The 20,328-nt window shown below is 34.4% G+C and overlaps 1 protein-coding gene across 1 annotated transcript in view; it reads left to right on the top strand.

Moving 5' to 3' along the window:
- The window catches only part of LOC138323514 (QRFP-like peptide receptor), a 54,046-nt gene extending 35,983 nt beyond the window's left edge, over window positions 1-18,063 (top strand). Inside the window, exons 2-4 of the mRNA XM_069268168.1 lie at window positions 11,398-11,610; window positions 16,233-16,684; window positions 17,166-18,063. Of these exons, the coding sequence (XP_069124269.1) occupies window positions 11,398-11,610; window positions 16,233-16,517 (498 nt within the window). The 3' untranslated portion in view covers window positions 16,518-16,684; window positions 17,166-18,063. The remainder of the gene's footprint in view (window positions 1-11,397; window positions 11,611-16,232; window positions 16,685-17,165) is intronic.
- Window positions 18,064-20,328: the final 2,265 nt, after the last annotated feature.

The following is a 20,328-nucleotide window of genomic DNA, read 5'->3' as shown; positions in this document are numbered from 1 at the left end:
ACCAACTCTTTACCAAAACGCCTCTCGCAGACGACACAAGTAAATTGCATTAATGCTATATCTTTGTTATCCGTTGGAATAATTGTGGGTGTGGAATGAATTTACGGTCAGAATATTTAAGATGGGTCTCTCAAACAGAACATTGATGTATTTCATGAGACCGAAGAATCGCTTTGAAACAGGAATCACAGGCAAATAAAACCGCTGTCAGGAACATGACATTGCAAACCATTTCTAAATTGACCTTCTGTGGTAAAGTCACCAGTAGCCTAATTTCCCTGGTCGGTCTTTTAAGAATTTGGTTTCTGACATCCTGCTGAAGATGGAAATGTCCTCTTGACGTGTTAGTTACAACGAACATATCGTGTGATGTAGATTATACAGTCGACTCTTAGCTGAAAATTATCATGACATGTCTTTTAGCGAATTTGCTGACCTAATACTAAGGAGAATACGTAGGGAGGCATTGGAAAATACATAATGGTCTATTTTTCTAAACTCAGTGAAGTCAGTATAAAAACAATAGATAAATTGAATAAGAATGTAACGATTCGGACAACTCTTTAACATGGTTTCTGCTTTTTATGGTTTTTTCTTCTTCACTTCACAAGGTTTATTTTTATGACTACTGTGGATCTACAAACAAACAACTTGGATTTGTATTGGCTTAAGACACATAGAATATGCATTACTTGTCGATGTTGGCGTTGAAACTCCTAGACGTAGGAACCAATTCTAAAACACGTTTACAGATAAATAAATGCTAATGCAGTCCTAACACTATACTTTGGGTGACTGACCAATTGACGTGCAGTTATCGACCGTTTAGGTATTTAGGTTGATATCCATCACATGCCATACATATGTGTAAGTGTTGTGAGTTTCGATATATTTCAGTGAACTACAGTATTTTTGTGCTGAGTCTTTTTATGATAGAGGAACTCTTGCCAATACAATAAATAGTGAAGAAGTCGTCACGTCTTTTAAATTCGTAGCGATGAACCGACACAAACATTATTGTTATACACAATGGAGTCTCCTCCGGGGACAAAACACAAACTGTTTCATTTAATAGCTAGTACCAAAAGACTAACATGAACAGGGATATGTTAGAAAGAATTAAGTATTACAGAATTGATTATGAGTCGTCATTTGAAATTATTTCATCAGTGCAGAAGGGAACACTAGAATATCATACATTTATTGCATCATTGACTCTTTATAATAACTTAATTTAAATAACAGTATAAAATGTCACGATAATCACGAGTCGACTGTACCCCATGGTAAACACATATTGATGTACTAGCTCCCTCAGTTAAGAAATGACGTCATCAGATGTATATTTGGCGGGAGATATATTGGTAAAGACACAAAGTTGACAGTTATGGGACATGTTGATTAAATATCTTGTTACACGTGAGTTGGATGTCGTAAGACTTGCATTGTCAACAAGACAGTTAGGTATTGCGTTTTAATCAATGGCAGTCGTCTCGTACGTTCCGTGTTGTCATTTGACTTACAGACGTGGTGATGGGTTTTTTTTGTTTTTTTGTGTGTGTGTGTTGCGATCGCAGTAACTGACAACTTGTGCAATGTACACTCCTAACTAGCATCAAGACTAGTATGTCTACTACGGTTCCGTTTGCCATGACTATTTGCACTATTATAACATTGAATACCATCTGTATACAATCGTATGCCCAAGATACATCGCAACGATAAGAATCCTATTTCATAAAGAGTAATAAATAGAATCCTGCTATACAATCAATTCGTTGTAGGAGACAGTAGCTAAAACGTAATATTTTATATCGGAAAAATCCGTTCTTACTATTTTCTTTTTATTTAAATTTTATACTCGCGATCGTATCTCAATTTCTTGTTGATATCCATATAATGAATGTACGATGTCACCAAAATAGTTCTAGCATCTAGGGAATCTCTGACATTGAAATCCATTGATTAACATAATACAGCCACTCAAACAGATTTTTTAGTATTTCCTTCAATTTTGAAAGAAAAACGCATCGTTTCAGTTTTTGATCAAGGCGCACATGTAGCAAACAAAAATTGCCATATTTATCCTCCATGATAGACGCATAATGTCTAGTTTGAAAAGAGTGCCATCTAAAACGTTTTAACCATTGTATTGATCAGCAATAGTTTTAGTTGTGACTCTTAAGTACCGAGCAGAACATAACATGATCTATAAAGGTAGCAACCCTTAGAATTGAGAAGGTAATTAGAAAAGCCGTTAGCTATATTCGACCGAGTTCTTATAGACTAAATTCATTAGTTTCGAAAGTTCGCGGATAATTAAGAATGTTCCATTGATAATTAGGATTAGTTTCACAAATTGGGTCCTTGATGGGATTCTGTTTTGGACACATTGGGACGAACGTAGATGGTTTGCGATCTTAAATATACATTATTGATGCATCTATTTTAAATTGGGTCAACTGACCTATATTGTTCGCTTTGTCATCCATGGTGAAGAAGCACCTACGCCATATTTATTTATAATTTGTTCAAGGTATTTTTTTATCGTAATTACTATACCCACCATTTATATTACCACATGCCTAGGCTCTCCATATCTGAGTCGCGAGCTCGAATCTAACGTGGTACAGTTGCCAGGTACTGATAATGTTCTCAGGGAACTTCGGCTTTCCGACACCTTCTAAACCCGGTATGACCCTGACTGGCAAAAGCGCGATTTATTTTTATTTTCGCCCTTCCAACAGCCACGGTCATGCAATGACGTTGACAGGTTAAAGTTTTGAAAGAAATCAAGATGATCCTGACAAAGAACATCAACCTACAGTCAAACTAGAGATAGAATTAGTGGAATACAACCACATGGCTACCCAGCCTCCTCTGTGATTATTAAGTTTGCAGAAGCGATCTTACGAATAAGGGGTTTAAAAATAAGCATGACATTTAAAATAGAGATTTAAGCCAGATTAAACACAATAGAGGCAAGGATACGGAATCACTTTGTATATATTATAAAGCACATTTTCCAAGGAGGTACAGTTTTTTTTACTTACATGTGGGTCTAAAACATAACACCTCCCTGTAACAAAGCAATATTTGTACATTCGCCAATGTGCATAATTTTAAAATTAGTTTCGAACTTTTGTAATTGATTTTGGTACATGTAAATCATGATTGTTTTAACACTTTGTTGATAAGCTGATGATCCATGGTGCTTGATTGGTCTATGTATTAATCAACACGCGTGGAACTCTCTTGACAACTTCATTCTATGTTCTATTTTTAGAATGACTTTTAGGTTAAAAGAAACCCTATATTTAGTGCAAATTGACCTGATAATCGCCGGCTGTCAAGCGCCGGTGGCCAAAACTCGGGAAAAGCTGCTGGCACTCAATTCACTTTGTACGACTGCCGGGATTATATGGGTATCATAACATTAGAGATTTGCGCGAGAATAAGCATTTGACCATCTGATAGCGTTTGAAACAGCAGAAGGTATGAGGCATAAAATATGCCTGAGCAACCTCAGTGTATAAATTCCACCTGGATATTAAACCAATTCCTTTAGGATTACCAAATAATCAAAAATCCACAATACGAGTCAAAGTTAAATTCCACTTGATTATTAAAACATTTTTATTGCCCCCTGGTTTGTCTGTATAGACCAGTTTGACTTTCCTACCATTTAAAAAAATATTGATTTTTTTGTTATTTACTGGTGTTGTGTACGGCAGGTTTTTGCAGGTATTTTGAATGATGCGCAACGTGGACAATGTTGAAATAGCTCAACAAAGTATTGTCACGCTCATACAGAAATGATCAGGAAGTCTTTATCATAGTTAAAAATGGATATCCGTTCATCGTTATATAAACATGTAATTTACTATTGTAAGCAATTAGAATAGACATTTCATTATGATGTGTTTTTGTGAGATGATGCTGAGTATTTGATCAGATTATAAAATGTTATTGTGAAGGACATGCTTACTACAGCTGATCAGCGTCATCAATGACGCTATTTTAAGCACTGCTTGTCAATTACAATATTCATTTCATTACAGATATATTGAATTACCAATCTCAGGTTATTATCGGTCAGACATCTAGCCTTGGTTGTCTATCACATACCAATCTTACCAATAACGTTTATAAATGATGTTTATTTTCATGTTTAAAATGAAGTAGATAACACACTTATTTGACAGTCTGTATGATCGATTTCGAATAATAGAATCCATTGCAGTTTAATACACACAATAGTAGACAAATAATAATTGAACAATACGTCAGGCGCCCGATTTTTACAGTTTGCTGTCATGACATTAAGTGAATAAATACTATTTTCGTGTATACCGTTTCAAATGTTGATAACTGATATGAAATTGTCTGTTTAGAACACCCCGAGGTAAATTTGTGTTAGTGATACCACTTAATACGCCGTGCTTATCTTTTTGTATGGCTCTATACGCCATGTAATGTTTTGATGTGGTCTGTTAATTTATCATATTTCCTATTAGTCGTAATAATTTGTAGTCATCGTGAAGTAGCACTCATGACTCAGATAAATGGTTCTTTTTTATCGATCATGTTTATTTATAGCAAGATTTATAAGGCCAAAAATGTCTGTTTAGGGTTACCCGACCGACCCTATTTTTTTATCCCCGCCCCTAAGTTTTTTTACCCATTTTCCTACGAAAGATACGGATTCCGATCACAGACTCTGATTCCGGCCACTTCTTTACACATCTCCGTTAGAAATAAAGAGTCCAGAGTTAAAGACACTGATGTTTAATCATTTTATTGATATATAGGTGCCATATATCTGTTTAGTAAACAGCTCGCTATTGCATCTGAACTTAACAAAGATTAATAATAAAAAAAAATCATCCCTACCTACCGACCCTATTTTTTGCCAATGTAACTCTAAATAGACATATTTTTTTGGCCTAATCATAATTGTATCAGAATCAAGATGTTATTATTCATACCCTACAGTATAGTGTTTGCTTAGACGCCTTTGTGTAAAAACTAGCTTTTCAGATGGTGGTTCTCAGATATTACCAATATTCCAATAAAGCTCAAGAATTTGCATTGACATCATTAAATCATAGAATCGTTCATTTTCGTTTTTTCAATAATTGTTCAGAAAAAAAGGTAAACGTGTTTTCGATTTCATGATCAATGTCGAAGAGAAGCACTAGTAGCCGAAACAAAAACAAAATATGTTGAAAAATTAAGTTAAAGATACTGTTTTTCTTGCAAGTTATCGTACATTCGTTTTTTTTTGTTTTTTGTTTTAATTATTTGTGATTCAGCAAAGAAAATCATCGCATCTCATTTACTAGTTGTATTCAACCAAGCAAATAACGCTGGTCCGCTTTACAGCATCTAGCTTTGATCGGTTAAAGCCAAAAAAGAGTCAGCATACCGTCAATAAGATCATGCTATAAATCTACGTTTTATGTTTATATGTTATCAAATTCCATGACTATTTCCATATGTAATAATTAGGTTGTAATTGAATTACATTCCGAACATATGTTTTGCCTACCGCAACGTTATCCGTATCACAGCTGTATCGCTATAACCACGTACAGTCATATATCTCGCCTCTAATCCCACCAAAACATGTGCTAGATATTGCATGCCAAACGGCCATTTGTATAGAGTGCGGCTATCTAACTAGAGAAAATATGTTTTATTTTATGATTATATTCCAATCTTGCGAAGAAGGAAGAAAGTCTACCGACAGTAATTTACAACTATAAAGAATAATTTGTGTCATGTTCTGGCATAGAAATTATTTTCTTCTCTCGGCCGTCTGTTTAAAAAATAATTGACATTATGCTGACTTTTGTATTTTATATTTCATATTTAACACATTTCTATTTGGTTTTTTTTATTTATATATATATTTGTTGTAAGTTATTGTCTCTATGAACGATCACGTTCTGCGTTGTTTAAAATGCTGTAATGAAGAAATAAAACACCCAAATAAGTATATCAGACTACCGTTCAGATCTTAAAATTTCACAAGTAAGTTCTAACATTAATCTAACTCCTCTTAACCCAAATTTAAAAATAATACATATTGTAAGATATAATATCTTAAGGATAAATTTAGCATTCAATGGACTAGTTTACAGTTTTTTGTCCCTTATGTTTGTCTTTTTTTGATTTATGTACATATTTCAGTGTTTTTTTTAATTATGTATAAGCCGCACCGGACTATAAGCCGCATTCTCGATTTACATGTACGGGGGAAGCGTTGCGACTTATAATTCTGTATCAACGGCACAACTACTACTACATATATGTAGCATTCTGATTATAGCTTGGATATTTGAGTGCTTTTTCAATAAGGGTTAGGAATAGTCATTCTACTTATTCCGTTATGGCGATGTTCGTTAAATACATTGCTAATATATGAGGTTCACGGCTTTTAACCTATCAACATGTTATTACGATGTACAATATACATGTACCATCCATACTTTTACATTAATCGTGATCAATGATTATAAATCCTCTTGTCACTTTTGTGTCTACCATTGTTACCATTATTACCTTTTTTTACTTCTTCTTACCACTCATCTTGAAGAAAGCAATAGGACTAGTTTTTCCGTTGTCTGTATAATTTGACCGCAGGTGGGGTGTGTTGTCTTTGGCGGCATGCTTATGTGAGATTACACTATAAAAAGGACAGGACTCCAGCTATTAGAAAAAAGGCATGGCAAAAATACACTTTAGCCATGTAAAATATAAATATCGTCATACGGAGCACTTTGAATACAAGGAAGACCGCCCATAAGTGATCTTAGCTGTTGATAGGACGTCATACCAAATCAACCAACTAACCAATATAAGAATACACAAACTAGTGCTATAGCTTAATATTAAATACTAATGACGGCAACATCTTAAGGATAAAATAAATGTGGTTCTGGTTTAAATTCGTAGGAAGCATTATATCAATGGTGCGGTATAAAATGCGATACTGCGTCATTACAATATACGTCAAAGTATGGATAGTAATGGAAATTAAAACTTTAAAGGCGGACTCTGCCTTTCGGAAACGATTTTTAATGGGAATGTAAAACGAGGTCGATAATGTTTTAGAGTCCCAAAAGTTATAAACGTTTCGTTTATACTACACGTATCATCGCCTTCTGAACAATTTCATTCAAATACATGTTAATTTCATAACGCGGGTCGTCTTATGATTCCCGTCGTCGTCCTAATTACCTGACAGTAGTTGACTATCACTGCGCCAGACGGCAAAACAGCGAAATGAATCTCTACTGTTATCATATATTACGCAGGAAATCCTGCATATGTTTGGTGTTGTAACCTCATCTTAGGTCATCGGTATATATTTTCTGATGTTATCAATGGTTTTTTTTAAGAAACCTATATGTTTTGCTCCGGAAAGAAGGTGGGCCTTTAAAACAGTATTGATGAATGACCTTACATGAATAAAACGTAAGAGATATCGCGTTAAATCATACCACAAGTATCAGAGTATGTTGCTTTAATTAAAAAGCAACCATTTATTGGGAAGCTTGTAATATAAATCTACAGAACATAATAAAATAACAGAGGTATTAAAAAGTTTTTGTTATGTTTGAGCAGATATATAATGCGCCCACAAACTAAAAATGTTCATTAAGTTTCGAAATTGAGCAATATTTCAACGCGTTAGCCATAAAGACCGTTATTACATTAAATATGTATAGATTATTGTAAGGAATTGAGTAAATGTTCATGCAAACAAAGCAATATGAACGACTGAATGATCAATGTAATATCCCTTTATGCACACTCTACAGCCAACAGCTTCTTTAACACGCTAAACGCAGACGCGATATATGAAGGCGGACAAAGCAATGTGAACGACTGAATGATCAATGTAATATCCCTTTATGCACACTCTACAGCCAACAACTTCTTCCACACGCTAAACGCAGGCGCGATATATGAATTATCTATTCATGTATTCAACAATGTCAGCTTTTATTAATAAATCTGTGCGGATGAAGCCACACTACCACTATTAACTTTGTTTTACTGCCATACTGAACTGTTGGGTTCAGTGAGAACAATGGCAGGACTCATTGACCTATTGTATGCTATAGCGTCCTCTTTGGACATAGAGATCGTATTTGTTTCTGCTGTACATCAGACAATATTGAGATTCGTCTGAATAAACATTCCATTTACCACACATTTAAAAGAAACCATTGGCAAAATCTGAAAAAAACCAATTATCCTTGATGAGATGTATGTTGTTTTGCCGAAACTTTGGTTTTATATTTCAGTATTGCATCATGTACAATACTAGTCTTTCCCACTAATACGAGTATAATGCTGGTCTCTTCCACTAATACGAATATAAAACTGGTCATTTCCACTCATGCGAGTATAATGCTGTCTTTCACACTCATACGAGTATAAGGCTGTCTTTCCCACTCATACGAGTATAATGCTGTCTTTCCCACTTATACGAGAATAATACTGGTCTTTCCAACTCATACGAGTATAATGCTGCCTTTCCCACTCATACGAGTATAATGCTGCCTTTCCCACTCATACGAGTATAATGCTGTCTTTCCCACTCATACGAGTATAACGCTGTCTTTCCCACTCATACGAGTATAACGCTGTCTTTCCCACTTATACGACTATAAGGCTGTCTTTCCCACTCATACGAGTATAACGCTGTCTTTCCCACTCATACGACTATAAGGCTGTCTTTCCCACTCATACGACTATAACGCTGTCTTTCCCACTCATACGAGTATAATGCTGTCTTTCCCCACTCATACGAGTATAACGCTGTCTTTCCCACTCATACGACTATAAGGCTGTCTTTCCCACTCATACGAGTATAATGCTGTCTTTCCCACTCATTCGAGTATAACGCTGTCTTTCCCACTCATACGAGTATAATGCTGTCTTTCCCACTCATACGAGTATAATGCTGTCTTTCCCACTCATACGAGTATAACGCTGTCTTTCCCACTCATACGACTATAAGGCTGTCTTTCCCACTCATACGAGAATAATACTGGTCTTTCCAACTCATACGAGTATAATGCTGTCTTTCCCACTCATACGAGTATAATGCTGCCTTTCCCACTCATACGAGTATAATGCTGTCTTTCCCACTCATACGAGTATAACGCTGTCTTTCCCACTCATACGACTATAAGGCTGTCTTTCCCACTCATACGAGAGTAATACTGGTCTTTCCAACTCATACGAGTATAATGCTGTCTTTCCCACTCATACGAGTATAATGCTGTCTTTCCCACTCATACGAGTATAATGCTGTCTTTCCCACTCATACGAGTATAATGCTGTCCTTCCCACTCATACGAGTATAATGCAATCTTTCCCACTCATACGAGTATAATGCTGTCTTTCCCACTCATACGAGTATAATGCTGTCTTTCCCACTCATACGACTATAAGGCTGTCTTTCCAACTCATACGAGTATAATGCTGTCTTTCCCACTCATACGAGTATAATGCTGTCTTTCCCACTCATACGACTATAATGCTGTCTTTCCCACTCATACGAGTATAACGCTGTCTTTCCCACTCATACGAGTATAATGCTGTCCTTCCCACTCATACGAGTATAATGCTGTCCTTCCCACTCATACGAGTATAATGCTGTCTTTCCCACTCATACGAGTATAATGCTGTCTTTCCCACTCATACGAGTATTAGGCGGTCTTTCCCACTCATACGAGTATAAAACCGGTCTTTCCCATGTAATAAATTTACATACGTACATGCCTACCCATACAATACAACCTCGTGACGTCGCTACGCCAACAATATATATTTTTTTCTTAATAGATTTTAAAGAATTTAGACCTATTTTGTTATAGTGAACACAGATAAAGGGAATTGCATTAAAAAGCCGCGCAATTTTCACATATTGAACATTGACTTGCAGTGAAGCGTTCCATTAAAGTCATTTCAAAAAGGCGGAAGATCATAATTATAAAATCATATCAAAAAACGTAGAGGTATGAGAAAAAATATTCTTTGATATGTGGAAAAATTTCAATATAGATTGCTTCGCGATATTAATTTTTGCGATTAGTGTGAGACAGTGAGACCTTTTACTGCTAGCATAATTTTTGCTCCCGCAAATTTTTTTTATAAAGTATATGCTCCAAAGGGGAGAAAATGTTGCATAATATATTGACGGATTGAATACGTTTACAACATGAATGGCCACGGATTTCTTTAAATATCTCTTATTTTCTTATTGATATATTCGAGCCGTTTGGAAGGAAAGACATGTGGAGTATTATATTTTGCAGTTCAAAATTAAACCTTTGTATATACTATGAAAAGATATCACAATAGCTGTTGAAGTAACATAGTACTAAAATACCTGATGCTAAGTTGCTTGTTATTGAAAAAAAACCCATTTACACAATCACTAGCAACAATTTTTGAGATCCTATTTTGTTAAAACCGAATGTTGCTATCATAGATCTAGTACGTCTGCACGAAGCATTTTTCTTTCAATGTACAAATGTAACAATCGATTCGTGTGCAGGCAGAAGCAAAATGAGCTATGTCATTATGTTGACAACATCAAAGTATAAAGCCGGTAATTTTCAGAGCATATGTATGGAATATGACATCTGGGTTTGTAAAATAACGAAAGATGTCTGTCAAAGATAGAAACGGAACGCAATCCACGAATTGATCGCAGCAAATACGCTGTTTTGTGTATAACTAATAACGATGACGGAGGGATTATAGGCTTACAGCCTTAGATATAGGTCGCAGTTTGACCTAGTTTTGGTAGGCTTGCTTTCGTCTTGAATAGACAATGTGACCAAGAGATTTCCATTATTCTTCTAAAAGTCTTTCTTTTATGGTTTACTGGTTCAAACAATATGAGTTTTCCAAAACATGTGGCATGTAGTTTTTTTGCATTGCGTTTTGAAATAAAAAAGGGTATCGAAGATTAATAAACGAGTCGATTTTCATGTTAATTGTGTTTAAAAGGACAAACACATATGAAGAGTAAAATTTATTTATATGAACAACGGAAAATATATTAAAAAAACTTATTGAAGTTGTAACATTATGTGCACTACACAAACGAAATTTAAATGAGTGTGGTTGTGATAGAAACGAGAAATGATGAAGCAGTTAACTTGAGTCTTTTTTCTACGGTTTTTGCTCGCTTGCTTGCTTTGACAATATTCCATAATACTCCATTCCGGGACAATTTTGCGCAATGATTTTCAGCGCTATAGAATACCTGTTCATTGCTGTATTTACAGAATGAAGAAGGGAAATATTGTGCTGGAAATTTCCATTTCCTGTTTTTTAAGACAAAATTTATTTCTGTATTTGCAGATCGTGAAGATGCTTGTGATAGTTGTTGCTGTGTTTGGAATATGCTGGCTTCCAATACATGTTTTTGTCATCTTCATGGACTTCTATCCAAGTTTCTTTGAAAATGGGGACCAAATGCTTACGATGGGAATATTTCTCTGCGTCCACTGGCTTGCTATGTCAAATAGTTTTGCGAACCCAGTCATATACGGATTTACAAACGAGAGTTTCCGGGTAAGTGATATTAATAAATATACATTAAGATTTATTTAAAGCTGAATAATTTACCTCTCATACCATTTTTAAGGTTCTCACATCATCGATAAATTGTAAAAGTAAAACCAGCTATCACATTTAGTCGATACACGTCTCTTATCTATATATGCTGGTATTTTGGAAATTACCTGAGCGGTATTATTTTTGCATATTTTGATTATTTTAAAAAACAATTTATCTCAAATCATTTATCTCGTATCTTTCTAAAATCACAAATTCTTTGGGCCCGCAAAAAAATAACAAAAATACAGTAATCAGACCATTGAATCTCCACTTTCTTGATCAATAATTCTCCAGTTGCTTGTAGAAAGGTATCTAGCATAGTTCCGAGGAAAAATCAAATCTATTCATCGCTGCCGTATAACACCAAATCCTCACTAGGCCCGAAATTATTTGATAACAAAAACTTTCTCTATCATCTCTAATCAGTCTGATAAAAGACGATTTTCCACACTTATGCTCCTAGTGAACAACAGTCTAGAACTTCTTAACGAAATAATAAATGACGCTAGCATTTAAGTGATGGGAGCGACGACCATTTAGTATAAATATTTAAACAGCGTTGACTATAATATACGCACAACGCCAGTTAGCACTATTTATCAAACCTAGTTCTACATTAAAAGGAATGCGTAAGTGATGTGAGGAAAGGTTTAGAGTATGGTAGTACAGGTTGTCGGATAACCATCACCTACAGCGTTTAAGACACTACAAATTACAGCACAGCGTTCAATACGAACGTTTTCCGTACTGTTATCATTTCACATGTTGAAGCAAGAAACCACATGACTCCTTCTAGACTGACAGCCTGTTTGATAATATGTCTTGGGAACAATTTACTATTTTTTCTGGTTCGTTTTATCTTATTATAAACATTTTTTCTTGTTTGTATCCTGCATTTATTGAAAGACATTTGTTTTTACGTCATACAGGGGTCAAGCACTTGATCTTGAAGATGATGGGTTTTTTTCTAAAAAAATAAAGATAATTAATCGAACAATAAAACGTTAGATACAGGATTAATAAATAATGTATTATGTAAACTTTCAATCGTAAAAGTTTGACAATAACATATAACATATAAAGGAAGAAATATTTAATTGACAGCGTTAAGCACCTAATGAACCGATAACAACAAGCTTTGTTTTATTTTCATCGCTGAAAATTCCAGCAATTTTTGTAATTGATCGCAGTTTAGTTTCTGTATATTCAATTGAACTCACAGAGAGAAGATTTTGCCATGTGTGTTCTTTCTCCATTTTTATTAATAAGAAGTTGATTAATAAGAACATTTCGGTACACAGACTGTCTTTCGTATCATTTTCTCCATTTTGATATAAATATAATAAGAAGAATTTGCGAAATTATTTGACCATGAACAAAGCAAATCGAATTCGTCGCGAAAGGTATATAAACATGCTATCTGCTTAAGATACAGATCCTTTAACCACTTTGTTCAAAAGAGGATCTGACAACATCTCATGTGGGGTCATGTTCTTATGACCTTCTTATTGACCACTTCCAAAGGTCACCAGAACGTGACCCCTAATGGGATGTTGTTAGATCCTCTTATCAAACTTAATGATAATAATTAATCTGTATTTTGATCAGATTGATGTTAATGTGGAAAAACAACGCGCTGCCGGAAATAGTTAATACATTTGGATATTGAAAGAAAAACAAGAACTTTATATAAAATAAGACGGAAAAGCAATACTGTAGTGACTTCCTTATTGGAAACATGGGGTTTTGTCAACAATCGTAAAATGAATTACTGGATATATGTCATAAACTCAGACATATAAAACTGAAGACGATACACCATATCGCGCCAGCAATGTTTTAAAGAGTCACGCTCATAGCGCATCAAATCATCACAGAATGCCAGTTACAGTACATAATTTGCCATTAATAGTCTCTTCGTAATTGGCTTAAAGATCCAAATGCGTTATTGCACAAACGTTGAAGGAAATTAACAACTGAATTTACAGCACTTTTGGAAACCGCTTAGAGATGTATTTTACCAAAAATAACTTCTTGTCGCTCAGGCGTGATAATGAACGAATCAGGAAGTAAGCCAGTGTGTCATAAATTGTTTTGAATGTCGTAAATCCGCCTCTGTCTACCGGCATTTCGATAGTTGATTTTGGAGACAATATTTTACATCGATATATTACTGTGTCGATGACATTCATGTATGCATGATATGCTGCGAGATGGTGTTAGGAAATATGTAAATTGATTAGATTTGTGGTCAACGTATAGGTTTACATTTCTTATGCTTTTTAAGCAACAAAACTTAATCGAAAGGGTTTTTCGATTTCTAAAACGTGAATGTAAAAGATAATTTTGTAGAGTCGTAAAAGTTATTAATTTTTCGCTAATACTACACTTATCATCGCTTCCTGAACAATTTAACAAAAGTAAATAAAATGCTAAATTTTCATAAAGCGGGTCGGCTTAAGATAACCTTTTAATTCACTTTTGATTGATATTCGGAAATGAAATGGATCCATAAGAACCATGCATTCTATGCTTAAGTAACGAAATACACAATATATAATTTGTAAAATACTGAATGTTTCACTAGTTAAATAAGTTGGTTATACATTAGAATCAGAACAGATAAGCTATCCTATTATCCCTAGCAGTAAAGTATTGATTCTAACGTCATGTGTTTGCGAGCATGAAGCATAGCAACGTCATGGTGAAAAATAAAAATAATAAAAGACAACGTTAGTTTCGTACACAAACTATTGCATCCTCGGTTTTCCAGGGGTTCTGATCACTTGCGATCTCTACACTCCTGGACTGTATCATAGTAAAACTGAAGACAACTCAGTGGAAAACATCTGAACAAATCACTGGCCAGCAAATATTTCTTTTGATGACTACAGAGATAGCGACGCCAAACTTCAAAGCCACACAGTCGACCACAGTGTACCGTTAAACGGGCTCTTTTGATGTGCATCAAATGACTAAATTACCTGTTCTGTTGCCTCCAGTTTTACTATGGTATCGTCCAGGGGTGTAGAGATCGTACGTGATCGGAACCCCTGGAGTATTGAGGATGAAAGAATTGATATCACAATCGAAATTACGATTCCGCAAGGGAGATAACTCTAGAATATCCAAGGACGGACAAAATAACTGATCAACCAATGTATCCCCAAGAAAAGAAAACTGTAAAATAATAGAGACGATTTCGCGTGCATAATTGCGTTTGCGTAGATCGACGGCCATGGTATGTTTACTGGTAATCCAGCATTCTAGTTACATTGCTAATAATACACTTCTTTAATTACATCGTTATTCTTAACACAGTTTGGCATTCACACGATTTCTGGTTGGAATTCGTTTAATTAATTGTTTGCAGGATAATTGAAATGAAGAAAATAGTGCTAAAACGTAAAAGGATGCGACAGACATTAAAAAAAATGCTATCGAACCTATTAAGAATGAATTAATGATTTTGCAAACAACATTGTTGAGAAAAGAGCATGTTAATAAGAACTAAGAGAGACAATGCAATGAACCACATATATGTTTATAACTATAGATCTGATTTGTTCGGTATCAATTTCTTTGGCATGTTTTGTTTTCACATTATCTGAATTTCTGTTAATTTATTTATACAAACCATGTATTATACAGTGTACTGTCTTTTTATTTGTTAGATGAAAAACAAAAGAAATACAAAGCAATTGGTTTGCTGATGATGGGAAAGAATGCCATGCAATCTATAGACATACACTGATGTAGAAATAATGACCCTGTTTGTTAATAGGGCACAAATCTAAATTAAACCTTTACCCTCATCTAGAACTGTTAAGTACCTTTTCTGCTTTATTAGATTATGACGGTTAAGTGATAAGGTGGGAATAGGGTGCAGAGGCACAGAAGATGAGAAAAAGCTTTCTTTATTTTACATCAGTTTTTTATAAACCAATAAAACGATGTCAGGTGTCTATTTAGTGCTCCATACGAAACCTTATATTTTACCTTTACATACTAATTGAATGTGTTTACGCTTACGCCATGTAACCAATTTTAACTATTAACAATAAACAACGGGTTACTTCGACGAAGAAGTGTATTCTTAGATGTGAAACTCCAAAGGATCGGCTATCATTATCATATATATGATAACGCCAAAATATTTTCATGTCGAAAAGAAAGGTATAAGTTTTATTTTATTTGTGCTACTTATATTAACTTTCAGGCAAACTTATCCAAACAGACAATACAAGGACAAAGATAAACGATTTCTAAAGAAAAAAACACTTTATGCATGCTCCACATAAAATTCCCCACAAAGTTGTGGATTGAAAATGGCCACCTTATAAAGATGACTCCATATTCAATCAACACTTAACGTACATTGTAACCGGAGACTCTAAAATGACCACTCCAAAAAACATTGTCAAATAGAGAACAATTAAGAGAAAAACAAAACATCACAAAACATTATATTTACAGCTTAATGGAACCACAAGAAATTTGTGATATATAACTATTTTTTTTAATGCGGTGTTCGCTAAGACAGATTTTTCTATATACCATATTGATATATTTTGCAGGCTGACTTAGCTACTCTGTTCTACATGTGGATGCCATGTTGTGGATGTCTAAAACACGCCATGCCCAGACTAAGCAGCTCTTGTACGAATGAAACGGTGATTCTCAGACGCCAAAGTACCGTTATCAACAGTAAACTGAACAGCACTAACAGCCGACTGTCGTCTACCTCAAAAACACGCTTGCAACAATTTGCTCAAACAACCTATGATAACAAGCGTTTCCTCGAACCAGTCCCTGACAGCAGAGAGTGTTCCGCCATTTCTGGCGGGTCTACGGATGAATGAACTTTACCGAATGTATTATTGGTTTTGGCATGGATTCGGAAATTTAATTGGAATATTGCCGAATCATTTATGGAGTAAATTCCGATTAGTTATTTAGTCTTTCCACTTCTTTCTCTAAGATGTTTTGAAGACTGCCATGACTTCAAGCGGCAAAGTAAAATTAATAGGTGAGACGCAATGCTGATGGAGATACACAGTGTTTGTCTTAACAGAGCTCATTTGAGCCTACTCAAGTATTTACAATGTAGAGAGGCCTTGGGTAAATGTGTTATTTATCGCATAAAGCTGTAAATTCACGAAATATTAAAAATAAAACACGCCAGCAGCCATGTTTCAGAAGAATAATATCACTTATAAGTTTGTCAAATACACAACACTATTCTTTGATAATAACGTATTAGGGGTGAAGGATAGCTCAAGCTTAACAAACGAAATGGCGTTTCTGTAGTACATCTCAAACCATACAATTTTAAACATTTTTAGTAACACTAACATATGTTCTTTATATTTTGAAAAAAAATTAAGAAAAGTAAAGTCAAGTCTTAAGAAGACAACTTGACTTTTTTGACCACAAAATTAAATATACGTCTTGCATGACTAAACATTGAACAACATTATAACGCATTGTTATGTTTTGTTTATTTGCAGATTACCATCGATAGAGTGACACCGGTTAGTTAATCATGCATGTGTGTTTATACCTCCCGTTAGACCAAGGTCAAGGTTATCATTATGTCACCATATACACCTTTGATTTTAAAACTTTACTACATCCAACCCTGTTTTCGTCACCATGGCTTGCCTTCCATGGAACATTGTCTTGTCAGATATGTGTGAACGCCGAGAGAAATAATTTTACTGTATAAGACCCTGGGATCGTGAGATTTGTTGAATTGATACGTCTAATGTCATTAACGAGATGTTTTGGGCTTGGAACAAAATTAATCTACGTTATTATAACTTACCGTTTTGTCAATATATCTATGCTAACTTGCTGGATGGTAGCCCATTTCCAGTGATTAATTTCTGATGAGACTTTCGCGGCCATAGCTAATGTGAAGCGGCCATTGTTGTAAGATAGTGTATCGATCCCTTGTGATACTGAAGTCTACCACAGTCATGGACGACTAATCCATCATCATTTCATATGTATGGAGATGACAGTGCTATCTATCTGAGACTGCGATCGCCCGTTATGATGAAATAACGGCCGATTCAGCACTGACGTTGGCCACTAACGACCACTGTTCCCCGGGTGACTTGACCCTATGTCAGTCCGCGCGTAAAAGTAGTCCCTGGACGTTAGTAAATCTCTTGTTAACAACCCGGTACGATATAGAACGAACAGCAAGAGATATGGTTGCTTTTCTGTGTCCGGAGTATTAATACTGTAGATGACAATCGTTTTGAGATGAAATGGTAAAATGTGTTTCTAGTATTTCAAGCATATCCAAAACCATTGTGATCATAAAACATATTGTACAATCACATCGCAAATCAACTTTTTTGTTTTGTTATTAAAAGTATTCATGGAATAAAATGTTGAAGAAAAGAGTATTGTTTTTTATTATGACCTCGTTATCTTTAGACAGTTTCACTCTGAAATATGATCTGGTTGACCGAGTTCTGAAAGATTATTATTCAATGTATTGATGAACAGTCCCATAAAAGGGACAGAAAACAACAGTATATTTACGTTTTAAGTATAACATGTATGGTTAAAGTCGATTCTAAAAGGGGGTATATATGAGAATGTTATGGAAGGATATATCCAAAAGTAACCAGTAATTAGTGTATTCATATAAATTTAGCAAAGTGAAAACGGATTAACAAATTACTTAAATTTACACATTTATGTGGACTAAAAGAACAAGCCCAAAACCTTTGGATCGCGAGTTCGAATCCTATATGGATATAATACCAGGTACTGACCACTTGTCAGGGGTTTTTCTCCTAATACTCCGGATTTTCTCCATCTCAACCCGGTACTTCCTTAAAAGGATCCTTGCTATTGATAGGACGTTTTACTTAGAAAATATATCGCTATTTTGTATTACTAAGCATGTTAGTTACATATTGCTTGAATTATCGTACATAAAGTGATGAAAACTTAGTGCACACATAAAAACAAATCGAACCATATACCTTGTTATGAATCAAGAATTTGGAAATATTATTTATATAAACAATAGGTAACTAATATTCAGCTGTTGATAATACATTACAAAACTTACACAAACTTTAACACTGTGGCCTATGTAAAATTATTTAGTTGGCTGGTCTCTTAAAGCCCTAATTTTATGCACAGTGCTATATTTTGTAAAAGGGTTTTTGCGGTATAGAAACGACATATTGTGTTAATTATATCCACGCATATGAATAATAATTTACAGCTTTTTCACATTTCACACTAAAATTTGACTGTGTTAATATAAGTATGTTTACAGTATATAATGTGTTTTTAAGTATATACTTGAAAAGAACTTCAAAAGAATGATTGTGATATTATATCGTGGACCGTGTCTCAAATCGAATGAAATGTTCCAGGATAATTGTAATACGACAAACCCCAGGGACAATACAAGCTGTTTTAACTATCTTCTATACAAAAATTGTCAAAACACGATATGAAAACTATCGAACTTTAAATTTTAAACATAATCTGACACTTTGGCAGAAAATTTCACTTTGAAAATACGTGTCATTTTTCGTTCTATACATTTTATAGCAGTAAGAAACCGAGATTTGGCTGTTAATTAAATCAAATAAGGGTGTGTTTTAAACAAAAGTTAATAATTAAGAACAATTCAGGGAAAAATATTACATTAACTATAAGAATATATTTTCTCCATAAGATAATACAGTGTTTTCTCCAGCCTTAAATCCAAATATCATGTAAGTAAAACGAACTCCAAATGACCTGGAATTTGTTTTTCTGTACAAGTAGTTTGTTGTACAGTTTGAACAAATGCAAATAAGCATTGTCTTAACCTACAGCTTGTTTTGTCTTTTTATTGACTTTTTTAAATATAATAATAAATGCCATATATATTATGAATTATACCTTTGCTTAAAGCGTTCGGAAAGGGTTTATATGAGTGATTTGCTATTCGCTTTTGGAGTGTAAAATTACCAAGAAAATGAGGTGAACAAAAGTAAGAATGAATTCATTACACAAAAAAATGCGCAACATAAAATTCGGTTTTACAGTGCAGCAGTTGGAGAATTATATCTAATTCGTCATACATGAGAATTCGAAAGTTCTTCCGAGTCCATTATGTTCGAGTTTTACTGTATTTTTAAGTATTATTACATTTAAGGTTTTACGGTGAAATTAAAAGCGAAATACATGTACTTGACTCCAGTGAAAATATCAATTTTCACTCGCTTTTGACCAATCGGAATGCAGCATTGACAGTGAAAATATCATTTTGATTGTCACATCATTAATTTGTGTGCAAAAATGACGTCATATCTTTGGGTAGAATTGTGACGTTATGCTCGCACAGAATAGGACAAATACCTCTGTAAATTTTTGGCGAAACTAGTAGTGATGGTCTTCAATAAATGGAAGCAAGAAAAATTATCTAATAAATAGAATATTCCTTGTTTATTGATGAATATCACTAATATGTCATCTCGCACTCGTGAAAAATATCAAAGTTTACACCTAAGTCGATGAAATACATGTATAACTGGTATTTATCAAAAACAAGGAGTATCCTTTCTATATCTGAGAAAACCCAGGTCACTAGCACTTTATCTAAATACACTAAAGTGCAACATCCTGATATATATATATATAATAGCC

The sequence above is a fragment of the Argopecten irradians genome, chromosome 5 (genome assembly GCF_041381155.1).
Source record: "Argopecten irradians isolate NY chromosome 5, Ai_NY, whole genome shotgun sequence".
NCBI lineage: Eukaryota > Metazoa > Mollusca > Bivalvia > Pectinida > Pectinidae > Argopecten > Argopecten irradians.
The sequence above is the reverse complement of the archived record's forward strand: the minus strand, read 5'-3'. Positions and strand labels throughout refer to the sequence as shown.